Below are 18,530 nucleotides of genomic sequence, written 5' to 3'. Positions count from 1 at the left end.
TAAATGAATATTATTATCATCCCTGTTTCGAATGGGAAATAGAGGCCCAGAGACTGGGGTCAAATTTTCAAGAGAGGACACCTATTTTGAGTGTTTCAGTTTTTGGGTGCCCAGTACTGTACACCTAGGACCTGATTTTAAGAAGTGCGGCGCAGCCCAAATTCTGGTTGAAGCCAATGAGAATGTTGGTTCCACAGCACCTCTGAACATTAGTCTCTACTTGACTTAAACTGGATACTCAAGATTAGTGAACACTGAAAAATGTGGGTCTAAGTGACTCAAGAGAACATCAGAGAGCATCAGTGATAGGATTAGGACACAGGAGAACCGGGATCCCAGCATCATTATTTATTCACTAGGTCAGAATATCAGAAAATGGTAGGATACTTATTATCAAAGAATTAATTTCAGAAGTCAGGAAGAAAGGAATTAATATGTTAAAACTTAGGGCCTAGTATATAGAGAGCACAGTATTTCTCCACTATCCAAACTGCTGTGACAGAGCTAAATATGATGTTTAATAAAATATCTTTATATATATTGCAAAGTATATGCCCTGATTCACATTAGAAATTTCTGTACTAACACGTTCATCAGCTGTGACTGATGTACTAAGGTGCTCAGCTCTTCCTCAGGTAGTAGAAACATGGGCTTGGTTGGCATGTAAGCTGGAATGATTGTCATCCAGAGAATAACTCCTTATTCTGTTAAGGATATATCATTTCACTGGATAGAAAGCAAATTATGACAGACTTCATCAGAAGATATGTGGTTTCCTTCAAATGCCATGACAAATCCTTGATAGAGAAACATATAAAAACTCTGATGTAAAAAGCTTAACTCATTGTCAGTAAACTGAACATCAGTACTTTGTTGTGAATGAACTGCAATATCACCCCAAATACAATAAACTGCTCAATATTAGAGAAACACTGTAAGCACTGTAAACATGGGAAGCATGACATGGAAATGGCTGGTTAGTGTCATATGGCAACATAAAGTGCTCGTACCGTGACACAGATGAAATACACAGTTTCAGTGGCACATATAAAGAAGTTACATTTTCTGTTATGGGGGAACAGTAACTATAAGTGACAATAAAAGTCTAGGTCCACTGTGGAATTTAATTTCTATAATTGATATAGGAGAGTGAGAAAAGTATCAGTACCAGGCTGCAGAAATGGGTGTATAAGTGACTTTATTGATTTTTTTCCTGGTGTTCTTTAATCCTTATCCATATTACTGTTCATAAGATGTAGAGAGCAGTGGCAAAGTGAAGAGAGGCAGAGTGGTTGAGTGAAGACGGTACTGGATTAGGAGTCAGGAGACCTGAGTTCTGCTGTGTGACCTCAGGCAAGTCACTTCACCTCTCTGTGCCTCTGTTTCCCATCCCAAGTTTGGTCTATTTAGACTAGAAACTCTTTGGGGCAGGGACTGTCTTTTACTGTGTTTGTAGGGTGCCTAGAATAAGGGATACTTAATCTGATTTGGGGCCTCTAGACATTCAAAATAATAATAATAATAAATAATAATTAATAATTAATAAAAGTAGAAATGTAATTGGCCTTATGTGACTTACAACTGAGAAACACTTAACACAGTTCCATGGTGGCTCAAGCACACCATGGATTACTGCTGTGGTAACATTCAGGGTGTGGATATAGTAGGTGGGCTCATTGTCTGTGTGCTTTAATCTTATGAGGTGCTGCTGAGCATCTCATAGAATGCGCTGATCTCCTGTTGCAGTTGGTGGTAACTTAAGGTGCTCTGTGCCACACTGGATGGAAGGACTCCACCAGTTGCTTAAGTCTGCTCCAGGTTCTGGCCATCAGTTTGTAGACACAGATGTAAGATATTGCCTAAATGTCAAAAACTGTATAATGCAATGCAGTGATCAAAAACCCAGAGAAAATGAGCATGATGTGCCTGGCAAGAAAACATGAAGCTTCTCAAGTTGCAACATGAGCTGCTCAGGGATAAAACCTGGTAGAGAATTTATTGTGCTCATTTGGAAATGGTGCTAATTAAGGCCGTCAAGCGATTAAAAAAATTAATCACGATTAATCATGCTGCTAAACAATAATAGAATACTATTTATATAAATATTTTTGGATGTTTTCCATATTTTAAAATATATTGATTTCAATTGCAACACAGAATACAAAGTGTGCAGTGCTCACTTTATATTTATTTTTATTATAAATATTTGCACTGTAAAAATAAAAGAAATAGTATTTTTCAATTCCCTTAATACAAGTACTGTAGTGCAATCTCTTTATCATGAAAGCTGGATTTACAAAGGTAGAGTTATGTACAAAAAATAACTGCATTCAAAAATAAAACAATGTAAAACTTTAGAGCCTACAAGTCCACTCAGTCCTACTTCTTGTTCAGCCAATTGCTCAGACGAACAAGTTTATTTACATTTGCTGGAGATAATGCAGCCCACTTCTTGTTTACAATGTCACCTAAAAATGAGAACAGCCATTTGCATGGCGCTGTTTTAGCCGGCATTGCAAGATATTTGTACCAGATGTGCTAAAGATTCATATGTACCTTCATGCTTCAATCACCATTCCAGAGGATATGCATCCATGCTGATGATGGGTTCTGCTCGATAACAATCCAAAGGAATGCAGACCGACACATGATCATTTTCATTAATTGATCGGTGGGTAGTGATCGATCTATCAGGGATTGATTTATTGCATCTAGTGTAGACGCAATAAATCGATCCCCGATCGCTCTGCCATCGACTCCGGAACTCCATCTGGGCAAGAGACAAAAGCGGAGTTGACGGGGGAGCAGCCGCTGTCGATCCTGCGCCGCGAGGATGCGAAGTAAGTTATTCTAAGTCGATCTAAAATACGTCAACTTCAGCTACGCTATTCTAGTAGCTGAAGTTGCGTATCTTAGCTCGATTCCCCACCCCCACTGTAGACCAGGCCTAAGAGTCTAAAATCAGCTTGAAGGTAGAGATGTTAGTCCCAGAAGACTTGGGCTGGGGAAATAAACTGTATGGTTTCATTATACTAGATCCAAAGCTTGGAACTTTATGTTGTTAAAAGGGGGCAGGTAGTCTGATTAGAAAGGATTCTACTGGAATATGGTGCTGTGTGCTGGTCACCTGCTTTGGCTGTGTGGACCTGCCTTATTGTATCTTCCCCACCCCATGATTCTGTTGATTATCTGTAAACTTGCCTCCTCTAGAGTCTTTCATGAGAGCCCAACATTCAATTGTACTCTTACATTGTATTTTAAAAGGATTCCAGTATTTTGATGGTAGATTCCACAGTGGTTGAATTGAAGGGTGCATGTATGATATTAGTGTATGTTTGCACAGTTTTCTCAACTAAATGCTTAACTTAAAGCTAGTAGGGAGAAAAGCATGTGTGTTACCTTTCCCCCGACTTGTCTCTTTAGTGTTATAAAGTGTTCTAGTGAGTGATTTGAGAATAAAGTACAGCAAAATGTGGGTAAATAAATGCTCATAGTCATCTAGAGCAGGGGTTTTCAACCTTTTTCTTTGTGAGGCTCCCCCAACATGCTATAAAAACTCCACGGCCCACTTGTGCCACAACAACTGTGTTTCTGTGTATAAAAACCTGGGCCAGTGTTAGGGGGTAACAAGCAGGGCTGTTGCCCTGGGCTCCATGTCACAGGGGCCCCTTGAAGCTAAGTTGCTCAGGCTTCAGCTTCAGCCCCAAGTGGCAGGCCTCGGGGCCCTGGGCTTCAGCCCCATGCAGTGGGGCTTTGGCTTTCTGCCCGGGGCCCCAGCAAGTCTAATGCCGGCTCTGCTTGGCGGACCCCCTGAAGCTTGCTCGCAGGCCTCCAGGGAACACTGATTTAGAGCATCTAATAATTTCAGAAGAGCTCTAATTTCTGTCCCCTTCTGGAATTATAAAGTGCAGAAACACAGGCAAAAATAAGTAAATATTTTTTCTGGGAAATAGGAAATAAGGGAATATTTAAGGTATTTTCTCCAGTTATGGTTACTGTTTTAATAGAATATTTCAAGCACACGCTTTGTCTGTCTACCTCTCTTCATTGTTACTTCTGCTGAGGCTCTACTTTGCTCATGAACATCTTAAAACAGGAAATAACATCTTTTTTTTGGTTGAGTTGCTTAGTATGTTGATATGTAAGATTGGTGGGATATAATTCAGGGCTTTATATTATGTAAAACAATCAGGGAATTCAGTTAGGATGCGTTTTTTTTATGTGAGCATGTCTGGGTTATATATGGGCTTGGCAGAATTAGATTTTTATTGGTAAATGTCCATAAATATGGAATTCACTGTACACACAAACCAATGAGAAAATATTTCCATTGATAATAATTGAAATTAACACATAGGCAAAGTAAGAAACATGCTGCTTGAGAACTTATTAGAGTTTGTTTTAAGGATATTTACTTTGTATATTTTGACATGTTGATGTTGACAATTTGTGTTTTAATGGTTATAAAGTTTTAACTGTTTGGATCTCAACATCTACTGTCATTAAATAATTATTGTCTGACACACACCCCTTCCATAATTTCCTGCAACTGTGAACATTTAAATACATAATCATTTTAAAATATTGCTTACAATAAACACCTATATTATCTGTCAAAATTATAAAATAATAAAAATTTAATTCTGCCAAGCCTAGTTATATAGCAATCACGGTTATGAACCTGGGACATTGAGTTTACTACACAGCTATGAAACCCAGACATTACTTGGTTAGAAATATATGCTTTCTAAAGAACTTTGGGCTTGATTTTTCAGAAATGTTGAATGCTTGCAACTCTGTTTGAAGTTACTGGGATATGTAGGTGCTCATCAGACCCAATCTGTTTGGTTTTTATCTAATTTTGAATGTAGCACGTATAACTCTTGTACTTGGATCAAAGACGGTTACAGTGGCCCAGGTCTTGTATAAAGAATCACACTGACAGATTATGGAGTCTACATGGAGCCTCTTAGCAGGATTAGGACCATCTATTGTATTGTACGCATTCTAACAATGGAAATGTAAGCCTGTTAACAGTAAAGAAAGAGATGGTGAAAAATTCAAATATCAATTCTTTTGATTGTTTCCTCTTCTCATTTACTTTATTTGGAGGGAAATGGATTGAAGGGCAGGTTATTCCAAGTGCATGACTTTTCCAATAAAGCAAGAAATAAAACTTCAGCGAGATCTTCTATACATGCACAAATAATCCTCTATGATCTCCTCAGATTATCCATATCTGTTGTGTCCCTATGCCATATTTCCATCCACCTCATGGCTCCAGCCTGCATATCAACTCTGTTAAACAGAATATAAAAAACCTACACATTAGTGAAGATTGTAAGTAAAGTATTCCCTCCTCCCATCTCTATCAGATTTAAGCAACTGCAGATTCTCCCACTGGAACAGGATACATATGCTTAATAGTTTATAGCAAATGTAACTTAGTGAATTCACTTGCTACTACAATAAAACCAGTGTTTCTCATAGAAATAACAATTCAGGGATATCATACAGACTGGCATTGTTAGAGGATAACACTAGATGGTAACAGGTACACTCTTTTAGTAAAGAAAATGGGGAAGATATTAGAACTTGATTTACACATTCTCTTCTGCTCTATGAGAATTATTATTTTTATCAAGCAAGAGGGGACTTCTATTACTAGTAACAGTACAACAACTACTCATAAGTGCAGATGTACCTAGGCTGAAGAGAGAGAAAAATTCTGAAGTCTTTTGGAAAAGAATCGCATGTCTCTAAACGAGTGTAAAATAGAAGTGAATTAAAGAGCCTGATACTTCACTCCTCACTGAAGCTAAGATCAGTGGGAGGTTTTTCAGGGTAGAAGTCCTGAATATCACCCTAAAAATATAATCATACATGGTAGCAAAACATATTTTCAAGTAATAAATGTTACTCCCCAATCACTAACACAAATGTTCTGTGTGGTGCAGCTGCCTGCATCAAGTTGCCCAGGTGGCATAATTGGCCTGGTGTCCAGTTTAACCTGCTAAGGAAGGATTGCACCAGTGTAAGAGTGACCCTTTTATGGCATAGAGACAACAGAGGGGCTCATATAATGCACTCTTTCCTTGCTCCCACTGCCAGTGCAACCAGAGAAAAGGGGCTTGGGCTAGGACACCAGAATGATATGCTGACCCCTGGATACATTTGTGTTTCCTTATAATTTTTGAAGTCTAGCAGAACTTTGAGAAGCCCTGGGGCTCATCTAACATGGCACAGGGGGACTCTCAAACAGATATCACAGGATCAGGCTAGCGCAAAGGAGAACTTTCAGCAGTGCTAAGTTTGTAATGAAAGAGATGCTGGGGCTCAAGCAATTTTTTTATTTTCATAACTGATGCAGCAAATCCAGAGGTGCCGGGCTATGAACTGCCAACCTTAGAGGTGCTGGGGCTCAGCCCTGGCAAGCTCTGGCACAAATTAAGCACTGGCCTTCAATTATCCTTGTGTGCACATGTGCACACACACACACAGCTGATGTGAGGTTGCTGGTTTATACTCCCCCTGAGGTGTAGGTCACTTTATTTGTTTTCTTCTTAACACTTCCTCTATGAAATGGCATCATTATTTAATAAAACTGTGAAGACACTACTTATTAATGACAAGTTCACAATTTTCTTCTCTGGCCCATGCACAAGAATTTCACACTTTCCCTAACTTCTTTTGCTATTTGTATTTCAATTTTGTGATTTTAATACCTTTTAATAAACACTATTCCACAAAGATGCTGTGTAGGTGATGCAGGTAGTTTTTAAATTCACTATAGTATCAATGTCATTTAACAGGACACTCTTTTTTACAGTGACGTGAACTATGATTCTAGTTTTGCAAGACTTGAAGTGGTGCTTCATCATGATAAATAAGAGAAATCTGTACTGCACTCCTGCATATATCTCAGTTGCTTCTGATATTAAGGGGCACATATAATTTGAGTCTGAAAACTATTCTCTGATTCAGTTATGGCCCTCTTTTAAAATGTTGGCCTTTTGCTGTTTCTGAAAAGATTAACCATTAAGAATGTATTTTTTAAATGTAATGATTTCTGGTTATTTGCTTGTTTGAAATGGTGTTTCATTTTTCCTCTAAAGTAAAAGCAGTTACACTGTACAAACTTTCTGGAAAGTCTCCTTGTATTGCCTAATTTTGCACAACAAATAAACCACTCTTTCTGATGCAACCTCTTTTAAAAATATCATTAATGTAGCACATTAAATAAAGTAGCATGTTCTTGTAAGTCTTTCATAGTAATGATCCTACTGAATCAACATTACTCACACTGGTTTCATGTTGTTTCCCCACTGAAAATTCACAACAGTTCAGCCAGAGTTATCAGAAAAGTTATATAGTTTATTCTTTTATGGAGATTGTTTTAAAAATATTTCTGAATTGTCTGTTAATTCTTGCTGTACTGTCAGTCTTCAGATTGTTTTAGTATGCACTAGAAAATAGATATGTCAACTAGAATACGTCACATTTTCTACTGCATAGTGTAGAACAGTTTGCATATGCATTACTCTGCATGTTAATACACAGTGGATACACTTAATGTTCATTGCAGTTTCAGAGATAGTAAAAGTTTCAAAGATATCCCCCATTTTAAATATAAGCAATAGAAATAGTAATATTTTGAAAACCAAAATGAACTTTTTAAGTGTGCCCGCTATAGAGTGTGTACGTGCGTGTGTGAGTGTGCATAATGTATATATGTAAATAATATATATGTGTGCATATGCATATTGGTGTGTATATATGTCTCTGTATAATAAATCATGTATTCTTCCAGATTCCAAATTTAAGTTTCCAGCCCATTCTACATGTGAGTGGCGTTATGATGCCTGTACAAGCCCTTGTTTCAAAACATGCAGAAACCCTTTGGGACAAAACTGTCAGGATGTACCAAAGTAAGTATCTGCATTTTTCTAGAATAAAAGTATATGATTCTAGTAATATTTATATAGCCTGGTAAGTATATACGGCACTAGATATAGTTCAGTGCCATGGCACCATATTAATTAATCAAAATTCAGTGGAGGAGGAAATAGTGGAATTGTAGCCATTGTGGCAGCTACAGTAAAATGATGTCCTTGAATGGCAGTAATGTTTCAAGATAGTGGGTAATCCTAAATTAAGAGTATCATTGAAAAGATGTGGTAGTCAGCTGACATCAAATAGTTCTGGCCCTGCTCCTCTCATGATGGCATTGCAGCAACCACGTCTGTCCCTAATAAAACTACTGAACAAAATTTTGTTCCAGAGGGCAATGGCTCTCTGGCACTTCTAAATGAAAGTCTCTATCATTGGAAGGACCAACATTCATTCCAAAGATAGAGAGTTACATAGTTCACGTTAGCTCAGATCTGCAGGAATGGAAACAAGGTCAGCTGCATCCTGAAGAAATGTCCTGAGCTGATGAGAAATAGAAAGGTCCATTATCAGGGTCCTCTGCCTTAAATTATTTAGAAATGTAGACTGCTTTCCTAAAATTAAATACTTTGTCTATAACCGACTGCTTGAATAGTTAATACTGTGTTTCTCTTTTAGAGTGGAAGGATGTGTTCCCATGTGTCCTCTCCATATGGTGTTGGATGAAGTCACTCAAAGATGCGTGTATTTTGAAGATTGTATGTTCAAAAATTTTTACTTTATTATGTTTAATTTGATATTTAACTTATGGCATTACTAGATACCAAAAGTAGTATAGCCAGAATTTTCAAACATGGGGGTCCAAAGTTAGACATCTAAGCCCATATTTAGGGACCCACATAAATGGCCTGATTTTTCAGAGATGTTGAGCCCTTGCAATATATCAGTGAAAATTAGGCCTCTTACTTAAGTGACCCAGTGCAGTTTTTACACATCTAACTTTAGATGCCCAAGTTCGTAAATTTTAAGTTATCATTTCATGTGCTTTTCTGTTAAAAACAAATTTCTTTTTCCTAAAATCTAAGACAAATTATAAAGAAAATTAAGAGGTTCCTTTTCCATAAAACTTTCAGTAACATGAAATACATAGTCAATGCCTTCCCTAACGTCTTTTTTTTAGAAGCTCTAAAAATATTACAAACCTGAAGAAAGGGGCGGGGGAAGATAGGGATACATGACTTAAAATGGATCCCTTCCACCTTAATGATTCTAGTATGAGTCCCAACTAACATCTGTTTTTGTCCGGTTTTAGGCATTGAGCCTTCAGTTGATGTTCGACCTTCACCATCCAGTATGAGAACACCAGCTCTTTCACATGTAACTTCTAGTGCTTTCAATGTCTCAGTTGCAGCAGTTCTGAGTAAAGTAGTAACTTCATCTCCTATACCTGAAACAAAAGACACAAAAACAACACGTGCATCAAAGTGGCAATTCAGTGCAACCATAGAACAAACTAAATTTTCAACAGTTCTTATTCCTAATACAACAGTTTTAACTACAACTGTATCACCAAAAGTTTCGGCATATTCAGCTGGAGCTACATCATCTGGCAAAAGCACTATTGCAATGTCTGTATCACCAAAATCTAATATAAGCTTCCCTTCAGTACTTGATGTTTTTCCTTCGACAACTACAGCCACTACAGAAATCTCTACAGGTATACAAGCAACGAGTAATATCACTGCTAAGGTATTGGGTGCGACAGAGCCTCAGACTGTAACTACAACACATGCAGTGACTAAAATCACTGACACAGAAAGCAAACCAGTTTCTACTATTATTTTAACTGGGACATCATCAATAATAAGAGTAACAGAATCACCAGTCGCAGCTACAGCAATATCAGAAACATCAGAAATAGACACTACGATACGTCCCACAGTGGAAACAAAACAAAAACCAGAAAAAACTACTGCCCCTTCCTTTGTATCAGCAACAGAGCAAACAACCACATATTTCACCAAATACACTATGTCACCCTCTTTGGAAACCCCTTCTTATGCACCAACAGCAAATCAAACAAGAACTTCAGAAGGAACAAAACCAAGTACAAAACAAACTTCTCCTACAACAGCTAATGTCACTGAAACTTCATTTTCTCCTCTGATCACTACATTATTTACACTGAAGCCACCAATGACTTCCGAAACAACAAAAGGAACGATTGGTTTAACCAAAGAGGAAATAAAGACCACATTTTTTCCACTATCTACACACCCTGTTCCATTATTACATGTAACACAGTCAGTTACTGAAACTCCTACATACATGGTTCAAAACTTGACAGGTACTGCAGGCATATTCCTTTCCACAACTCATGGTGCAAAGATAGCAACTCTGCAAACTAAAGCGATGTCATCATTGTCATCTTCATCATCCTCAGGAATAACTGGCTTCCTATTTACAACTGGTAAAAAAGAAATAATACAAGCAACAACAAGTGCGGAGCAGCCATCAAGTTCATATTTTTCTCCATATTCACTGTATTCTAGTTCAGCTACAACTGCAAAACCCAGCACTCTTCCTACAAAAAGGCCTTCACTATCCAATATAAGTGCTGCTTCTCCAGCTTTAGCAGAATCAAAAGAAACTTTGCAAACAGCATCAACTACTGAATATCCACCATTCATAGTGCTAAATATGACAGAAACCCTGACTACTTTGTACACTAAATATCCTGTTTCATCTCAGACTGCCAGAGCTATTCCTTTGACAACAAAAGTAACATCTAAAATAACAGGCCCCTATGAATTATCAGCAAAGCCAACTACATCCTCACAAAGAACATCATCTGAATACAAATCACCTCTATTTCTAAATACAACAAAGATGAGCATTGCACCCTACACTATTAGAATGACATCAGCAACAAAAACAACTGCTTTAGCAAAAGAAATAATGGATTTGGTCCCTACAATTCCATGGGTAACTAAACAATTGGAATCAATGCAAACAACATTAGTCACTGAATCTCCATATACTCTTCTTAATGAGACTGAAACAACAAGGATGATTGTCCATCCTGATGAAGCACAAACAGAAAAAATTGCTAGTGTACATACCAGAAAGCCAACTACATTTGCTTCATCACCAGCAAGCTCCCTAACACCTTTCACTACTCTGCTTCCACTATCCACATTTAGAAAAGAGATATCAACAACAGCCACTAGTTCTATGAGTGCATCATCTGAAGCTACTGTTACAATGACCATTACTTTATACCCAAGAACATCAGTAGTAAAATCTACTTTTTCAACAGAAGGAAAGACTCCCCATTTGACAGCCTCAACCTTATCCACGATAGAAGAGCAACCAAGTTCAGTAATATCACTATCACCTGCGGAACTGCCAGCAAAAGTCACTTTAAATATTACTGATGCCACATTATCCCCATACTCTGAATTCAGCAGCAGATTAATAACTAGTAAAAAAGTGACAGTAGTCAAACAAAGGTCAACGTTGCCAACTTCTGTTACACCTCCATTCACAAAGTCACCTGACATATTCCCTACCACTCAGTATCTGGCAGAGACATCGGTTTCCCCATACATTTTAACACAAAAAATACCTAAGGAGCCGGCTGCTACAAAGCACCCAGTACAGACTGAAACAGTTTCCACAGTCTCAAAGCCTACAGTTAAAACCATCAGAGAAACAGTAAAACAAACAGCATCTACAACTCAAATATCATTAATCAAAGATTACTCCTCCTCTGCTACAACTTCAGTAGGTACTTCCTCTGTTCAAACTTCATCAGCAGAGATGGTTTCTCCACAGATCAGAGAGGAGTCTGCTATACCACGTTTCACTACCAAATTGACAATAGAACATGTTCCTTCAACTTCCAAACCTTATTTGGCAAGCAAAAAAAGTACCACAATTTACCAGCCTCCAACAGAAATTTTGACCACCACTGTTCGTCCAAAAGGTCTCTTTAGTACAACAGAATCTATAGGAGAATTCACCACCTTGTACCCATTCGTAACTACCTCCCAACCTGCAGTGGATCTTTCAACGTTATCTCCTACCTCAGTAGTTCCAGCTAAAGTTCTTTTGACTACTGAAAAAGAGTCATCCTTAACTGATGCCGTCTTACTGACTTATGTATCAGGAACTACCTCAGCTTTGCAGACAAAACTCCCAACTTCAACCAGAAAAAAAATGGATTTGACTGTCAGCACAAGACCCCTCTCTTTTTTAACAAAAGTAATTACAACTTCATCACCAGTAGCTACAATGAAAAAAGAATTTCCGTCATTTCCTACCCAAAAGTCAGATTCCAGTTTTGAATCCACAAAGCAGACAGCCGTTACTGAACCACTCGTTTCTAGTCAGACACCTACAGTCTCTATCGCCGTATTTCCTTTGTCGAAGTTAACATCTCCATCACTTATTCTATCGGAAACATCAGAAACTCCCATCACAGCAGAGAAGGAGTCATTAGCAGGTGCCCTTTTAACACCAGTGATCTCAACAGCATCCACGTCAATGGGCAAAAGTGCTACAGAGAAGACTGTGGTGTTGTCTCAGCAAGTGCCACTTTCAACTACTTCCTACAGTTCCACATTCCCAGCAGGAACAGTGTTACCAGCCACCACACGTTCTTCGACTACAACCACTGTTTTAGCACCTTCATCAGTGAGCAGTGTGACAGCACAAAACATCACTACAGCATCAGTTACTTCAGGGAAAACAGCAGCAATCAGAGAAGCCCTCACCACCTCATTGTTTTCAGGGGAACCCATCTATTTTTCTGTTGCTTCAAAAACAGAAAAAGCCATCACCTCCGAAACAGCAGAGCCTGCAGGGCCAGTACTGGTTACACAACCACAGTCTCTTCATACGCCAGGCATCACAGATTTGATCACCCTCACCTTAAAAACAACACAGATGTTTCATTCTCCATATTTCACAAATATAACTGCTGTGCCTCCTAAACTAGGTGTATCAGTTTTGTCCACCATCTATTCATCCTCTGAGCAAAAAACTGCCTCTTCTAGTGTCGCAGCATCAGGCACCACTATTCAAACTCCAAAACGTGTGACACTGGTTATAACTGAGGTCCACACACCCTCAAAGAGTTCGTCGTTAATGATGCCAACCCACTCAAATGCTACAATGGCTGCATCAGTTCCTCCATTTGCCTATTTATCTACCCAACCACTTTACGAGTCTGCTACAGAGTATTCTGGTGGACTAACAACAGCTGAAGCTATCTCAGGAGGCACAGCATCAGTTTTCATGCCAGCTAGAGAAACAGCAACACTCCAAACTTGTGTAGTGAGTAACGTTGTTCATGGTTATCTCTCTGCCCATCTGTAAATAGACAGGAATGTAGATTTATGTATGGATAAGTTCCCTTACCACTAGTGCTGAAATAATTATTTATGTGCCATATGGTTTTGTATTCAGTATTAAAAATATCTATCAAACTACAGGGCCAGATACCTATCTCAATTACATGTGGGTAAATCTGGAGGAACGCCATTGCAATTAATGGATTTCATAATTACTGCAATCTAATGCTGCTTTGGACCTCCGTTTCCAAAAGGGGTGATTTTTCATGGAATACCTTTGGCACCATGTGCCATTTCATGTTCCTCAGTAGAAGGGATCCTTTGAATCACAATCTGCCACTTTTTGGCAGATTGTCTCCTGACATGACTATTCCTTAACCTTACTCAGCCATCTTTGCCATCTCTATGATCCTTGCATACTTCTCTTCTGTATTTCTGCCTGATGTATTGTCTAAAATAAATAATATTGTTCTGGAATTTAGAACAGAACCATGGTTTTGTACCATTTTCACAAATTGTCTAATTTTCAGTTGTGCTGAGCACTGACAGCTTCCATTGCCTTCACTGGGATTTGTGAGTGTTCAGTGTCTCTGAAAATCAGGCCTACTTTTCTTTTCAGTAAGCATTCTGCAATGTTGTGTCTCTAGTTTGATAAGAATGGTAACCTATGTCTTTTAAATATGCCTTAGCCAATCACAGAAAATGAGTGCATAAAACACATTTGCTTGGATGGACAACTAATCCAAGTTAACAAGTCACAGAACTGCCCTTACAATGCAACTCAGCCCAGCTGTGGAGTTCTAGGGCTTGCTGTTCAGATCAATGGTGACAAATGCTGCCCAAAATGGGAATGTGCATGTAAGTTTTACTTATGCAGTACTTACATTAATTCACTTTTATAACAAATTATTGAATTTATAAACAGATTAAGAATTAAAGTTTCTATTTTCTGGACTCTGGAGTAGGAATAGAAGATGGAGTTTATATACACCTTCTCCAGGTTACTCATTGCTTAATACAGCATAGAAGCCTAATTCTACTACTGAAGTCAAAGGCAAAACTTCTGTTGACTTAAGTGAGAACAGCATTAGATCCATAGTAGCAAACAACTGGTGCGAGGACAAGCAATGCAAGTAACTACTCAGGGTCTTTTGATTTGTAATGTCTGGGAGTAGAACTCTGGGCCCTTTGAAGCACAGATACTTTAGCAGTAGGATTGGAAAGGAAGATAACTTTCCACTAGCGCTTCCCATCCTGGAACAAGACTAGAAGGGGAAGCAACTCAAGGTCCAATGTGACTCCTACCCTCCGTAGCTTTTAGTAGCTTGTGGTCCATGAAAATCCACAGACTAGTCCTGTATTAGTCACATGAGTCAAATTCTATTCTTGGATGCCTGCAAGAGGCTCCTATTGAAACATGCAGAATTTAGTTCTTTACTGTCCATTTGTAGTTAACTGTTAGATAGTGGCTACAAAAAATAGCTGAAAATGGTTTTTTGAGTTAGTAAACCCTTAGAGGAAATAAGGTTAAATCATACAAACATCTATGCTATTTTATTTGCATGTTTTATACTGCTTACCAAAAGAATGAAATAAGTTAGGAAATGCCTTTATTTTATTTATTTTTAACCAGGTCGTTGTACATTTTTCTCTGATCTGAGCTTTGTAACCTTTGATGGGAATCATTTGGCTTTATTTAAAGAGGCAGCCTACATTGTTAGCCAAACTCAAGATGAAACTATAACCATCCATATACTTGACTGCAGAAATACCAACATGGTAACTAACTGTTTTTATTCTTTATGACTCTCACTTGCTAAACAAGGTTAAGCAGTACAGTGAATAAAAGTATATTCTACAAAGTTTTTATTTTATATGCTTATACATAAAGTAATATGGGATTTTTAAATTACAAATTATTAAAATACATTTTTACATACATATTAAAATATCTCTGATTAAAAGAGTATAGTGCTTTTCTTTTTTCACCTTATTGCACAAGCATAATTCCTCATGACGTTACTGCAAGGTTACTGGTTAGTCATAGTATAGATGGCAAAACTGAAATATTGAGAGGTTAAATGATTACACATATATGTGTGTCGCACACAAATATCCAGATCTATAATAATGTGTTAAATACTTCAGTAGACTAAATGCCAACTTTGTGTATCTTTCTTTATATGGCTTTACTGTGGGAAACTCCTGTACTTAGAATTAAACAGACTATAATGATCCCCTCTACATTCTGTTGTATAAAGTCTTGCAGGGTGATAATTAACACCTGAACTCCCCTTGGGCTCTCATATATTTGCAGGCAACAAGCATCTTACAATATATGAATCTCAACAGGTAATGCAGAGACTTCTGCATTGCAAAATTGCCAAACTCAAACTTCAAAGACAAAGGTTTATAGGAACTGCCAGACTGCATCAGACCAGCAGTCCATCTAGTCCGGTATCTAATCTCTAAAAGAGGCGAGTGCCAGCTGTTTCAGAGAAGAGTGCGAGAAACCCTGAAGGAAGCAGTTACAGGAGAACTTGCTCACTGGGATAGTTCTCTCCTGATCCCCAATAGTTTAGACATTGGCTTATGACCTGAAACATGAGAGTTTGTACTTCTTCCCAAACTCTTCATTTCCTCCCCAGTCTTTACTATTATAAAATGGATATTCTTGTTATCCATATAAATATCCAGCTCGTTTAGAAACCCTTCTAAGTATTTGGCCTCAATGATACCTTGTGGCAATGAGTTCCAGTGGCTAATTATGCAGTGTGTGAAAAATTATTTTCATTTATGATGTTTGAATTTGCTACTTATCAATTGAATGTCCCTAATTCTTGTGTTACAAGAGGGTGAATAGAATTATGCATACATGCCTGATATGACTTTTCTAGAAAATTTGTTATTTTGTGTATATTTATCTTTCCCTCTCATATTTGTGTCTACCCTAAGGCAAACCGTTTGAATCTTTTCTATTCCTCTTCATGTGATTCTTTTCCATGCCCCGAATCAGTGGTGTTGCTGTGTCTGAACCCCTAATATTTCAGCTTTTTGAAATGTTATGGCTTAACACAATTTTCTAGAACATAATAAATTGGCACATTTCATGTAGACATCCTGAAGGAATGTTATTCAAATGAACATTATCCCACAAACATAGCTCATACAAATAAAGAGTTCTTAGTTAATCTGTATAAACTTCATTCAACAGATGTGTTCCTCTTTCAAAAACTGAACATACAAAAATGCCCCTTATGTTCCATTACTTAAAATACTACTTAATTAGCATGTAAAATTATTCACATCTTAACAGAAGTTCACAAATTTTGCTTTCTCTGCAGGGTCACTTAAACTTGACTTCACTGTGCCTGGCAATGCTGAATTTAACCTATTTATCAAACCAAATAATCGTTGATCGTTTAAACAGAAAAGTAAGTTATTGGGGATTTTGTTTGTTTATTTATTTATTTGGTATTCTCTTGCTACTTACATAGTATTTTACTTTCCCCTTAATAGAATCAGAGATTTTAAGGCCATTGTGATCTAGTCTGACCTGCTGTACACCACAGGCCATAGAACATCACCAAAATAATTCATGTCTTTCAGAAAAAACATCCAATCTTGATTTTAAAATTGCCAGTGATGCAGAATCCACCACTATCCTTGGTAAATTGATAAAAATGTTAAATACAGTAGGGCCAAGATTTGATCCTCACAGGACCCCACTGGAAAAAGACCCGCTTGATAACAAATTGCCATTACATTTATATTTTGAGACCTGTAAGTTAGCTAGCTTTTAATGTGTTCCATGTTAATTTTATATTGTTTTAGTTTTTTAACCAAAATGTCATGTAGTACCAAGTCAAATGCCTTACAGAAGTCCAAATATAGTATGTCAACTATTTATTTATCAACCAAATTTGCATTTAATGGGAAAAAAAAAGATATCAAGTTAGTGTGACAGCATCTATTTTTCAAAAACCCATGCTGATTTTCTATATTTTCTAATTTTCTATGTTACCTTCCTTTAGTTTTTTTTACTAATCAAGTCCTATATTAGCTGCTCCATTATCTTGCCTGCGATCCATGTCAGACTGACAGGTCTAAAATTACCTGGGTCATCCCGTTAACATTTTTTTAAAAATGGCACAGCATTAGTTTTTCTCCAGTTTTCTGGAACTTCCTCAGTGCTCCAAGACGTATTGAAAATCAATGTTTATGGTCCAGCGAGCTCCTCAGCCAGCTCTTTTAAATTACTTGGATGCAAGTTATCTGGACCTGCTGATTTTAAAATGCCTAACTGTAATTGCTTCTGTTTAACATCCTCCAGAGATACTAATGGGATGGAAAGAGTGTTATCACCATGTGATGAGCCTATATCATCTCTTTTTCCTCTAATACAGAATAGAAATATTTATTGAAACATTTCTGCATTTTCTGCATTATTATTGATAATTCTACTATTTCCATCTAGTAATGGACAAACACCATTATTAGGATTCTTTTTCTTCCTAATATATTTTTATAATGTCTTATTCTCCTTAACTCTGCTGGCCATAGCTTTCTCCTTGTATCCCTTAGCTTCCCTTATCAATTTTCTACAATTCCTAACTTCTGATTTATATTCAATACTATCAATCCCCCTTTTCTTCTATTTGTTGTAAATGATTTTTTTATTTTTTACCTTCACTTCTCTGAACCAGGTTGTTGGGTTTTTTTAACCAGTACAGGTTTCTTTCTCAATTGTGAGATTATGACTTTTTGGGCATTGTTACCAGTCATTGGTGTGATCTTTTGAAGGGTTTCTACTGCCCCTGACTGGCTGTGGTTAGCTACTGGTCAGGACAGTTCTTGGCCCCTGGCTTCTAATTAGCAGTCTGCTTCAGTCTCTTTGCCTCTCTGAAGGTAGCCTAGTGCAGGACTGTTGCCCCTTCACTGTCCCAGACCTTTCTACCTCCTTTTCCTTCTCTGAGCTCTCTCTTGTTATAGCAGGCTTTGTTTTCCCTATTGGTTGCAGCTGTGGGTGCCTGCTCCATGACTGGCAGTTGTGGGGGTGTGGTCAAGCTGCTTGCCTGTAGGCAGGAGATGCTCTCCTCCCCCTTCTGCCTCTGCTCAGTTTGTGGTTTGTAGACCCTATTACAGGCATCTAAGATGTCCTTAAATGTTTCCAAATTATCATTCACATTTTTCTGATTAAATTATTCCTTCCAGCTGATTTGGCTCAGAATTGTTTTTACCTTTGTGAAATTGGCCTTATTAAACCACCAAGTATATATATAT

The 18,530-nt window shown here is 37.7% G+C and overlaps 1 protein-coding gene across 4 annotated transcripts in view; it reads left to right on the top strand.

The window, feature by feature from the left end:
- Positions 1–18,530, top strand: part of OTOG (otogelin) — a 170,392-nt gene that overhangs the window by 112,662 nt on the left and 39,200 nt on the right. For all 4 annotated transcript variants that reach the window (XR_012159331.1, XM_073347364.1, XM_073347366.1 and 1 more), the window contains 6 exons: positions 7,811–7,928; positions 8,569–8,648; positions 9,203–13,230; positions 13,937–14,105; positions 14,881–15,026; positions 16,592–16,681. Coding sequence is in view for 3 of the 4 variants with exons in the window: in XM_073347364.1 (XP_073203465.1) it covers positions 7,811–7,928; positions 8,569–8,648; positions 9,203–13,230; positions 13,937–14,105; positions 14,881–15,026; positions 16,592–16,681 (4,631 nt within the window). In the remaining variant the exon portion in view is untranslated. The remainder of the gene's footprint in view (positions 1–7,810; positions 7,929–8,568; positions 8,649–9,202; positions 13,231–13,936; positions 14,106–14,880; positions 15,027–16,591; positions 16,682–18,530) is intronic.

This window comes from Lepidochelys kempii, chromosome 6 (genome assembly GCF_965140265.1).
Source record: "Lepidochelys kempii isolate rLepKem1 chromosome 6, rLepKem1.hap2, whole genome shotgun sequence".
In the NCBI taxonomy this organism is placed as follows: Eukaryota; Metazoa; Chordata; order Testudines; family Cheloniidae; genus Lepidochelys; species Lepidochelys kempii.
This window is presented reverse-complemented; position numbering and strand designations above follow the sequence as displayed.